The sequence below is a fragment of the Nyctibius grandis genome, chromosome 1 (assembly GCF_013368605.1).
Source record: "Nyctibius grandis isolate bNycGra1 chromosome 1, bNycGra1.pri, whole genome shotgun sequence".
Classification (NCBI taxonomy): Eukaryota; Metazoa; Chordata; class Aves; order Nyctibiiformes; family Nyctibiidae; genus Nyctibius; species Nyctibius grandis.
Window position 1 is genome coordinate 117,363,545 of NC_090658.1, and position 12,466 is coordinate 117,376,010.

Sequence of the window (12,466 nt, forward strand, 5' to 3'; positions counted from 1 at the left end):
AATGAAGACTTCTGCATTCTGGTGGTGGCACCAGAATTATAATGGCACTATTATAATTTATCTTTAATTCACTGTTGGTAGCTAGTGACAAAAGCAGGGATGGGAATCCAGAATTCTTAATTCCTTCAGAAGAGCTCTGGCCTGTTCTTTGGTAGGCGAAAGATGAGCTGTCCCATCACCTCTGCATTATTCTCCTCCTCATGTATATTACAAGAAAATTGGGAGCTATTTTCTGTACATAGAGAACACATTTAAGTGCACAGGTCCAGGCAGGAGTTTCAAATTGGCATTTCCATTCTAGAATTTAGGGTTTCCTGTTAGTAGATTTGGGTGTTTCATTTTTATCCCAGTCACACAGCCTGGTGTGTATTGCAAATCTTATTCCTGGAGGCTTTTCCCTTTGCAGTCCCTGTCTATGTCCCTAGCCAAGCTACTCAGAGTTGATCTGGCCATACCTGCACCCAGTGCTTTGGGGTTATGCTTTGGATGCTGTCGATCTTCATGTAAGTGTTTGTTTGCTATGACGTGAAGGTTATAGCAGCTATACAGCTGCTGCTGGAGGAGTTCAGCTCCCCTTTGTAAGAACACCTCCTGCCCCACACTCAGAGAGACTAGAATTGTTCCTATAAAGTGATTTAAAATCTAAATCTGCAGTATAGATGAATGACAGTGTACCCCTGTCCTGGTCCCTGAGAGCATCCTGATTGCGTTGAGGACTCCAGTCTGTGCTCCCTTCCCATGTTTGTTGGGGTTATCTTCTGAAGAAAAGCTAGGATTTGCGCAGGAAGGAAGGAGGGTAGGGTGGGAGCTGTGATGTGCTCCCAGCCAGGTGAGTGGGAAATGAAGACTGTAGGGCACATTGCAGAGCAAATCTTTCCTGACCCCAAGATAAACATGAATTTTGCACAAGCAAACACACAACAGAGAGGTCTTTTTTACACTGTAGTCTCCACCTCAGTTACTGGTGGCTTTCTGCTGTAGTTGGTTACCTTGAGAATCTGATCTCAGTGGAGTGAGCAAAACAGGTTAAACTCTGGCTCTTGCATTTTTTAAGAGCTTTTCTTCATAGCAATCTGTTTATTTTTCCTCACAGGCCAGTTCTCTGCTCAAAGCAAAGGAACCCAGCGTAGTGGATGTAAATCCTTCTGAAAGCACTCACTTTCGGGTCATCAAAAGTTCTCCTATAGAGGAGTTTAACACTGTGTCTCCTCTGCCTGCCCTTGGACAAGCAGATGCAGCAACTGCTGATGAAAGTGAGCTTTTACCAGCTGAGACAAATAAACCAGAGACAGAGTCTCCAGGAGCAGCTGTACCACCATTGCCTGCCAATGAAGAAATAAAACAAGCTGCAGCTTGCTCAGCCCAACCAGCTGGCAAGACAGATTCTCCTTCTAGAAAGAAAGGTAAAGCTATTGATTCTGCACTTTTAGATGTATGATTTTGTCTTTAATTTCATGGTGATAAAGCACCTCATTGTCACATAAATTAATCTGTGCCCTGAAGGCACTTTCAGATCTGGAAAGGGATAAGCTTTGGAAAGAACCATCAAAACCTGAGTTGTACAGCACGCTGTTCACAGGAGCCATATAGTAAGAGCAAGACTACAAAACTTGCTCCAAATTCATTGTATTTGACAGATTCAGAGATTTCACTTTTTGGTACAAGCACACTGTAGATCTGCTGGTTCAGCTGCTCTGACTACTTTCTGAGTTGTTATATGTTGCTGGTAATTGTGGAACCTCTCTGCTCTAGTACAAAGTTGTAGTTCGTCTTTTGCAAAAAACAACAGATTTGCCAGAAAATAAGGTACTTTTGTTTCATATGAGCAATTTCAGTTCTATGTGGTACATGTCCTGTCCTGAATTTGTGAAATATAACTCCACCTGCTTTTCTGCTTCTTAATTTCTGGGCTCTATATTTTGTATTTTGTAATAAGTGTTACAATCTTCACACGAAATTTGTTTGCTTACAGATGTTATGTTTTAGAGCTCTGATTATTCTATAATTATGTAAGCCCCATAGAAGCCTAGTTTGTGCTTCTGCTTTTTAATCAGTAAACATACAAGTTTCTTAGCCACTTCCCCATGCATTCCACTGCCTTTGAAGGCAAAAATGACAGTGTTACGCTGCTTATTAGTCAGTCTTTACATAACATCTTTTTCTGGTTGTTTTTCTGATGTTTGATGTTGGAAATTTGAACAGTGAGAAGTCGTGGGTTTTAGAATGAATTCCAAATTAGGTTTTGGCCTTACAGTGGTTACTTGTCTAGGCGTACCAGCAACAACAGGACAGCGATGACTGTGTGTTGGACCTAGTGAAAGACCTAGGAGGGTTGTCTTGTCCCCTGCAATGGTGCATGTGCACACACAACGCATCAGTTGTATGTGCTCAACAGCGAGTTGTCTCCATAACAAACCAGTTACAGTGTGTTGGTGACTATAGTTTAGTCTGTTGTGTTACTTCCCTTTTGCAAGGGGGGATTGAAGATTAGTTCTTCATTTAATCTTAGGAGATTAAATGCTCTGACTGCCTTACTGTGATAATAGGCCTAGGCAAATACTCAGAAAAATTTCCTTTTGCTGTTTGCCTACAGTGGCCACTGAGTTCTAATTCCCAGTGGTTTTGTCTGGGATAGGGAGGCTTCAGCATAGCTCAGAACTAGTCCTCTGCTGTTCCATTTTGTGTATTCAAAGTCTGAACAATGTACATGAGCAACTTGTTTTGAAATTTTTGGCAGTACCATTTTATACAAATACAGTTCGCAAAATGTTATAACTTGTCTAGTTTCTCAATCTTAAAATGAATAGTTAAACAGTAATAACAGTTCTGGCTTCTTACCCAGAAAATGCTCATTAATAGCTTATTTGTGCCGTCCCTTACAGACAAACGAAGCCGGCATCTTGGCGCTGATGGTGTCTATTTAGATGACCTCACTGACATGGATCCAGAAGTTGCTGCACTTTATTTCCCCAAGAAGTATAAGTCCTTTGCTTATATTTTTACTATTCAAAGAACTCTTGTCACCTTCCAGATTTAGATCAAACTCTTCATTGCCAAACAGATAAGACCTCTTTTTCAGAGTCCAAGCAGAGGTTCAGACAGAAGGAAAATAAAACTCTGTAGAGGAATATTAGAGCTTTTAGAAGGCTCTGCATTTGGGCATGAGAAGTGTGCTTGAAGCTGATTTTCTATTTTGGTCAGTTAAGCATCGTATATTGGTTGTGGATTGTTACGTAATGTACACTGATGTTTGTGAGTGTTACTCACGTGCCCTGGGAGAGCAGTTGGCCTTGGGATATATTTATCCCCATGTCCTTGCTTACTAAGTGAAGAACATACCTTACTGTTAACACTATTAGCACAAAATTGTTACTCTAATGTTGTTCTACTGTGGGTGATCACCTATAAATATGAATGTTAGAAAATAATTTTTGAAAGACACATGACAAATTTATTCATGAAAATATTGCACCCTGAACATACAACTTCCAACTTGTTCCCATCTTTATTAGAGCCTCTTAGAACATTTATAGTCCTCTTTCCACGTAGTACTCTAGTCTTGACTACAGTCATAGAGCAACAACTAAAGTAGTTTGCATATTTTATTTTTCTTTCTTGCTTGCTTAAACTCAGCTGTTGTAATATTAGCATTTCAGTAAAACTGAGAAACATTAGTAATATGGAGAAAAAAGTTGGACTGAAAAATTCATTTCTCAAATGCATTCATATAAATCTGGAATGGAAAGCAGAGTTTGATGAGCCTGCACTTTGTAATAATGATCTCATCTATACACAGGCTTTAAATGGGTGTAATGATTTTATTGTTTCTTAAAATTTTAATCCTAGTAGTTTATATGTAGAGTATTTTATTTATATATCCATGACATATAAATACACAAGCATACACATCCTTTGTTTTGGGTTTAGCTGTCAGTTTGTATAATTAATATAAATTAAATAATAAACGAATATGTTTATTCTTGTTCCTGTATGGGAATAGTTCTACTAGTATAACCTCTGCTTATAGTAGCATTATTTTGTCTGCTAAGATTGTACAGTTTATTGTCTTACTTTTCCTACCTCTTGTAAATAAGTGAAGCTATAATTATATATGCCTAGTTTAGGCAAGTAAGTAGAAGCAATCTAATATTTGAGGGTACTTGAGGCCTATATTACTTTGTTTAATTTTTATGGCAAATCTAAGCAAATTTCTTTTTTTGTTTTCTTTTTCCCTAAGTGTGTGTCAGATGTAAACGATGATTGTTGAAGGGAGTGATTTTGGGAATGAATACACAAAGGCTGAGTTCCTGATTTTCTTTTCCAGTGGGGATAACGTCCAAAGCAAGAACACGAACGACACGGGGCTGCGGTCGGCCAGCCAGTCTCCGCAGTCTGTCGGGGGCTCAGGTGTTGACAGTGGAGTTGAAAGCACCTCGGATGGAATTCGAGATTTGCCCTCCATTGCCCTTTCTCTCTGTGGAGGCCTTACAGACAGCAAAGAAATAACCAAAGGTACAGAATGACTTTCTGAATTACAGGCATGTGCTGTCAGCCAAGTGTTATCATCCTAGACCAAGGAAGCGGTGCCCTCCTGTGGCTGTACTCAAGAATGTGTTGAGAAGATAAATACTGTCCCTGTAATTATAAGTTTCCTAGAATTTTTCATACTTAAAATATTAGACTTATATAGGATTTATGATTTTTAACTCATTTTAATAATCCACTATATACTAGTGGATGGCCACTCTCCATCATCTTTACTAAGTCGTGGGCAACGGGAGAGGTGCCTGAGGACTGGAGAAAAGCGAATGTCACTCCAGTCTTCAAAAAGGGCAAGAAGGAGGACCCGTGTAACTATAGACCGGTCAGCCTCACCTCCATCCCCGGAAAGGTGATGGAACAACTTGTCCTTGGTTCTGTCTCTAGGCACATCAAGGATAGGGGGATCATTAGGGGCACTCAGCATGGCTTCACCAAGGGGAAGTCATGCTTAACCAACTTGATAGCCTTTTATGAGGATGTAACCCGGTGGATAGATGATGGTAAAGCTGTGGATGTGGTCTATCTCGATTTCAGTAAAGCGTTTGACACGGTCTCCCACAGCATCCTCGCAGCTAAACTGGGGAAGTGTGGTCTGGATGATCGGGTAGTGAGGTGGCTTGTGAACTGGCTGAAGGAAAGAAGCCAGAGAGTGGTGGTCGATGGGACAGAGTCCAGTTGGAGGCCTGTGTCTAGCGGAGTCCCTCAAGGGTCAGTACTGGGACCAGTACTATTCAATATATTCATTAATGATTTGGATGAGGGAATAGAGTGCACTGTCAGCAAGTTTGCTGATGACACAAAACTGGGAGGAGTGGCTGACGCGCCGGAAGGCTGCGCAGCCATTCAGAGAGACCTGGACAGGCTGGAGAGTTGGGCGGGGAGAAATTTAATGAAATATAACAAGGGCAAGTGTAGAGTCCTGCCTCTGGGCAAGAACAACCCCATGTACCAGTACAAGTTGGGGGCAGAGCTGTTGGAGACCAGCGTAGGGGAAAGGGACCTGGGGGTCCTAGTGGACAGCAGGATGACCATGAGCCAGCAGTGTGCCCTTGTGGCCAAGAAGGCCAATGGCATCCTGGGGTGTATTAGAAGGGGTGTGGTTAGCAGGTCAAGAGAGGTTCTCCTCCCCCTCTACTCTGCCCTGGTGAGGCCGCATCTGGAATATTGTGTCCAGTTCTGGGCCCCTCAGTTCAAGAAGGACAGGGAACTGCTGGAGAGAGTCCAGCGCAGAGCCACGAAGATGATTAAGGGAGTGGAACATCTCCTTATGAGGAGAGGCTGAGGGAGCTGGGTGTCTTTAGCTTAGAGAAGAGGAGACTGAGGGGTGACCTCATTAATGTTTCTAAATATGTAAAGGGCAAGTGTCATGAGGATGGAGCCAGGCTCTTCTCAGTGACATCCCTTGACAGGACAAGGGGCAATGGGTGCAAGCTGGAACACAGGAGGTTCCACATAAATATGAGGAAAAACTTCTTTACGGTGAGGGTGACCGAACACTGGAACAGGCTGCCCAGAGAGGTTGTGGAGTCTCCTTCTCTGGAGACATTCAAAACCCGCCTGGACGCGTTCCTGTGTGATATGGTCTAGGCAATCCTGCTCCGGCAGGGGGATTGGACTAGATGATCTTTCGAGGTCCCTTGCAATCCCTAACATTCTGTGATTCTGTGATTCTGTAAAGTTTTTGAAAGTATTTTATGGGTGTTTTTATTTCCTCATAGTACTGAGTTTGTATCACAATAGTGTTAATGGTGCTTTTGCCACTTGGTACAGTGTATAGCTAGGAAATTCACAGCTGTTGGTGTCAGGAATGAAAAAGGTGGTCTGTAAATGGAGACACTAGGAGGGGGAGTTGGAAACTTTAACCAGAGTTCCTACTATACCTCCAATTTCTTGTGTGACTTTTAGATGAATCATTTACAATGCTCTGTGCCTTAAACTTCCAGCTGCATAATGTGAAGATAATGGGTTTAAGGTCCCTTCCAACCCAAACCATTCTATGAATCTATGATTCTATGATAAATGCGTTAAGACTTGCACTTTCTTCAGTAATATGGCATCATAAAATCATATGAGCCTGATGCTAGACTGATTGCTCTTCAAAAGCTAGTTATTAAAACATTTCAAATATACTGTGATTTATTGGAGCTGTATTGTCATGTGAATCACTTGTAAATTGCATAGATTTTGTGAAAGGAGTCACAGCCAGTGGAATGGGTATTTATTCAGACATTTTCACCTTTCTGTAGGCTTTACATACGTATTTTTTTCCCCCCACAGAGGAATTCTTAGAACATGCAGTAACATATCAGCAGTTTGTGGACAGTCCTGCTATCATTGACGACCCTAACCTTGTGGTTAAGATTGGAAATAAGTAAGTATATTTCAGGAAAAAAATATTTTACTGTTGTAACAAAAACACTTCTGTGGCACTTCAGTGCATTAGATCAGTTTAACCGTAGCTGAAAAATAGGTTTTGAAATTTCATAGCTTAGATTCATCCAGAAAGAGTCATCTCTCCAGTGAATTAAGGCTCTTCTAGTTACCTTTCCTCCTTTAAATGGAAAGTAAAGAGCAGTTTCAGATGACCTGTTACAGCTAACTGACACAATTTGCATTTCAAGAAGCTAGTATTATATGCTAATAGTGTCCACACTCAGTTGGCAGAGTAAAAATGAAATAGGATGTGAACTTGTCAAGGCTTGCCCTGAGCGAGTTTGAATAATTAATATTTACAGGGATATGACAGACTGCTTGCAAGCACTCTGTACCCAGTGGTTTGTCTGTATATACTGAATATTTTGCTAATGTGCCTCTGTGGAGGCATTGCTTTTCAAGACTTGTCAAACTTCACCCACGAAATATGTGACTTCTCTTTCTGCAAGGCTAAGACAATATTTCATATGTTTCTATTGCTGGCAGCAGTGCAGCACTATGGTCTATGCCAGATGCAGCTTTTTGGGGGATGTTTTAACTTGAGACATCCTTGCATCTGGCATACAGTGTTACAGAGTAGAGGAGAGATCATGGCACTGTGCTTCACTTAGGGGTTAGGCTGCCCTTAGTCATAGACATTGCTTATACAAATCTGACCTGCCTAGTGCATCCTTATGTGATAGTTTGTATTGTGTGCGTTACGGCCTCATACCTGATCCTCTCTTTGGTCTGAGGTGAGTCGCTTATGGCTTCCCTGCCATAGTTCTCTGCGATTGATGATAATGTTTACTTGCCTACTGATACGCTGGGAAGAGAGGAGTACTTAGTGAGGATCTTACTGTCATATTCTCCGGATGTCATGTGAGCTTCAGCTTCCCTAGACAGATGGATGATAATTCTGTATTTGTCCTACTGTCTGTAACAAGAGTTGACCCAGGTTCAGCACATAATAGCAAAAGCTTGACATCCTACAGACTACGGCCCCTAACTTTTATGTAGTTACTTGATGGAAAAAAGTGAAAACAGCTTGTGAAAAATGTAGCTCATGCTGTGATGATGAGTTATAGTACAGACATGAAATGTACGACAAATACCTTTTCTGCTTAAGGACCTAGTTTCTCTTGCATACCTTGAAAAGTATATGCCGTAAATACCTGTGAACATATGTGGAATAAAGTGGGTCTGCTATTACTGGTGCAGGCCAGAGTTTGACCTGTGTTAAAGAGGCTTCATGGATTTAACCTGCCTAATGATAGGTAGATTGTGAATTGGAACCTTGGGATTACAAAATGCAGTAATCGTCTCTCTTGCATGCCCAGGTACTACAACTGGACGACAGCTGGTCCCCTTCTGCTGGCAATGCAGGCATTTCAGAAACCTTTGCCAAAGGTGAGATTGAGCATGAAGGTTGGTAAGAGGAGGAGTTGTGACATTCTGCCTTTTATTAAGGCAGGGATGAGAGTTGTTGTACAAAAGAATCTGCGCATCAGTAGTATCCATCCACACGTAGCCATCTAGCGTATCCTAAGGGCTAAATAAGCAGGACTAAATTTAGTCTGTGAATAGTGTTTATTTGCTAGGCTAAGATCTTTCCAAATATTTTGAAGGAGGGAAACTTCCTGTTTTCTTTCATTAATATGGATTGTAAACATAAATTATATTGACCCATGTTAGTGTTTGCTGTAGCTGAATACTTTTGTGACTGCTTTCGCTTTTATCTGTATACAGCATATATTATCAAATAAAAATAGAGGCCAGGAATTTTAACCTCAGGGAATAAGCTTTAACTACTAGATAAGAAAAGCCTGTAGCTTGCTAATTTTCTATTTGTCGGTTGGTTGTTCTTAACCAACCCAGGTAGGTAGTGGCAGATAGCTATGACTATGTGACAGCTATATGTTGGCTTATATTATATGCATTGGTGAACTTAGTCCAGTTCCACGTGACCTGGTGCCACATAGATGCTCAGGACAGAAATACACATTACTGTAAATGTATATAAAGAAGTAGTAGCACCATTGGCACTAATTTGTATCCTGGTTAGCCATGGATTTAATCCATTTTGGAACTTAAACTTTCCTTCTGCCATTTGCAGCACTTCACATGTCTTTGGGTTTAATCTATGTGAATTCAAATGCTGTCTCTATTGCCATGAACGTGGAATAAAAATTTCTTCAAAGCCCAGAATACTCTCTACCACTCTGTTCTTTCTGTTTTAGTGCCACATTGCCTATATATGCGGTCATGTATAGCTGCACTGTAGCATCCCAATATAAAGTAAATTGATCCTAAAAGTCCCAAACATCTGGTAAACCTGGCTTGAATTTCAAGGATGTCACAGAGCCAGATGCTTTGTGCTTTACTGCAGATATTCCAGTAATCATCAGGTGGGATTCATCCCATGGAACTCAAATGCCTACAGAAGACATATAGTTACCCTGCTTGGTGTTTGCTGGGCACTTCCACAGAGTGATTCAGACCTTGATAGGTTCCTATTGGGTCTTCAGTGGCAATAAAGATAATTCAAGGAAACTGCATTTTTTAATTAAACACTTTGATGCCTGAGCCATATGCTTTGGGTTTTGCCTAGGATGAGTAAATGGAAAGAATTGATATGAAATATTTTTGCTGTTAAGTTAAGGGAAATGGCAATTCTTTCAATAGCATCATGGTTATGCCATTATTCATGTAGGTTATCAGTTAAGAAAAGTCTTCTATGAATGTGAAGTTCAGTGTGTTCATTTTTTTAATGGTTAACATATTCTGAATGGCGATAACTTTGTAGAGAATGCAGTTTTAATTTAGTGGAGAAGCCAATATACATAGTTGGAACAGGCTGTATGATTGGGAAAGTTTACTGGCTGAACTGTACCTCTGAAACTAAAATTACTTATTTATGCTACCAGTCATCATGGTTTTCTTAATGGCTTGTTAATTAGACTTTTCATTTGCTGTAATAATGGAACAAAGGAATTGAAATACTAAGATACTTTATCAAAACAGGGATATTAAGATACTTATCAAAACAGGCTTTATGAAGTGATTGAAAACTGGAGTTTTTGCAAAAAAATCACTCATGTTCTGCAAAATACACTTAAACATGGCTAATTGTAAGCATGTGAATTATGTCACTAAAAGTCAACAGCACATCTGCTTGAAGTTGTCCGTATGTTTGAGAACCTCCTTAAATTGCAGCCATTGTTCTCAACAGTTGCATTCCATTCTCAGTAGCTCCATCTGCTCCTTGTTTTTCTTATTTTTGTTTAAAAAGTTCTCAACTTATTTGCTCGACTTTATTCCTCTGTCATATCTTTCTTTTCTTGTATACTTTAGATAGTATAGTGAAGAGAACCTGTGGAAAAACTAAAAAGCGATGCATTGTCCCACGCGTTAGCTGAACTCAGCCCTCTCAACTGCTAAGAGTTCTTGGAATAATTATATTTTTTTTTAAATCACCAATCAACATCACAGTTGTTCTTTGCTGACTTTGCTCACAGTGGAGGCTATCATCTCAGAAAGCCAGTGGCTAAGCTATTTTAGGGCGTACCAAATACTGTGGCCACCTTTACTGTAATATTTTCCCTTCTCGTCTTTAGCTTGCTCTCTGAGTGAAAGAATTCAGCTCTCCTTGTTACAGTGCATTATGGGTATTGAAGCAAATTATGGGTATCCAGTCATTATGGGTATTGAAGGAAGCTTTTCTCTGCTGAGGTCTTTTATATATGAAAAGTAGCCAGGATTTAAAAAAAATAAAAAAGGTTCAAACATTGTCAGTCAAAATCATAGCATCATAATAAACGCATAAAAACTAGTAACTTCTTTGCTTTTTTTCCAAACTGGTGATTAAATATGAACTTTGTAGTTATTTTTAAATGAGAATATCTTGTGCATGTGGGTTTGTTACTGTTTTGCATGAGAGCTCCTTCAGGAAGTGATATTTTTCTTTTTTTTTTTTTTAATATATAATTTGCACTAAGTAACTTCAACTTAAAAACAGTAGGTTCTCCATTCTAGACATTATACTAATACCTATTTATGCTTTTTTTTTCTTTAATTTTCTCTCTCTTTTTTTATTTTCCTTTTAAAAATACCATAAGTATTCATGCTTAAGTTACTTCAGAGCAGCTCTGGATACCATTAGATTTTGCTTTAGTAGAATTTATGGTCCACAGACAGTATGTTTACTTTTATTCTATTTATTATCAGTTAAAATTGTGTGTTTGGCACTTTCTTTCATTTACATATATCAGGTTGTCCTTTGTTTTGGTTTTTTTTTATGTTACCATCCATTTGTCACAGGCTACTGTGGAATCTATAATGAGGGACAAGATGCCCAAGAAAGGTGGAAGGTGGTGGTTTTCATGGCGAGGGAGGAACAGCACTATTAAAGAGGTAAGTTTAAGAAGCAAGCAGAGTTTCCTTCTTATTGCAGTGGGAAGGATGGATACCTCCATAATCATCCCTCAGAACTTTGCTTCTGAGAGTAACTCAATATTCAGTTTGACTGAGGATATACACATTAAAAGATGTTTAAACAGGGTCTAAAGTCTGACTTCTTTTGACTTTAGAAAGCTTTGGGTCAGACCCTACCTGAAACATTTGCCTGCGGTGTTTTGGTTCTGCATTTCGTTTCATTACACAAACCTGAGGCTGTATTATCTATGGATTAAATCTGTGTTTGGGAACCTGGAATTGAAGAGCTGTGCCTCTAATTTAATGTTTTCATGCAGGTTACCTACCTTTCTGCAGCTTTCTTTTGGTAGTTGAAGAACAGACATATTTATGAGTAGTGTGGGCTGTAAAATTCAGCAATACCTAAGATGGAAACTGACTGTATATTAGTTTTAAAGTCTTTTTGAATTTATTTTCTGAGCATTCAAATTTGTGGTAACAGTCTTAAAGCTGTGAATGAACATTAAAGAACAGTGAAAAAAGGAAAACTTTGTATGAAATATTGATCTCCTGTCTAGACATATTTAATCTTTAAAGTTGGCTAATAAAACCTCTTCATATTAATTTATACTATTGAAGCATTAGTACTTGAGGGAAGAAAATGACTTCTAATACATTTTTATGGTTGTGCCTCAGTCGATGAACTGATGACTAGCCTTGCAAGCAATAACCAATATACTGATCTGTGAGTATGAGCTTCAGAACAAGAGATTTTCATTTTTACAGTTTGTTGAAGTTTTTAGAATTTCTCTCTGAGTGAAAGTATTTGGTTACCTCTTGAGCTGTGGCAGCTATAAATGGATAAAGGGAGGTGTTGTTTGTGTGTGTCATAAAATTGTTCACTATTTAAAAATCTTGTGGGATGAAATTGATAGAGCTTAGCATGTACTCAAGGTGAAAGCAGTTTGGAAATTTTATTGGATTAAAGATTTTAATGGTTCTATGACAGGTAATCATATTTTTCTTTTTTCTTCTTCAGAGTCATACTTTGGTTTTTCAAGTGAAATCTAGCTATTTGAGGTGCATAAACTGAGTAGTT

The 12,466-nt window shown here is 39.4% G+C and overlaps 1 protein-coding gene across 5 annotated transcripts in view; it reads left to right on the forward strand.

The window, feature by feature from the left end:
- Positions 1-12,466, forward strand: part of LPIN1 (lipin 1) — a 102,230-nt gene that overhangs the window by 69,052 nt on the left and 20,712 nt on the right. For all 5 annotated transcript variants that reach the window (XM_068409821.1, XM_068409828.1, XM_068409804.1 and 2 more), the window contains 6 exons: positions 1,094-1,403; positions 2,883-2,976; positions 4,325-4,512; positions 6,820-6,913; positions 8,295-8,364; positions 11,275-11,367. In XM_068409821.1, coding sequence (XP_068265922.1) covers positions 1,094-1,403; positions 2,883-2,976; positions 4,325-4,512; positions 6,820-6,913; positions 8,295-8,364; positions 11,275-11,367 — 849 coding nt within the window. The remainder of the gene's footprint in view (positions 1-1,093; positions 1,404-2,882; positions 2,977-4,324; positions 4,513-6,819; positions 6,914-8,294; positions 8,365-11,274; positions 11,368-12,466) is intronic.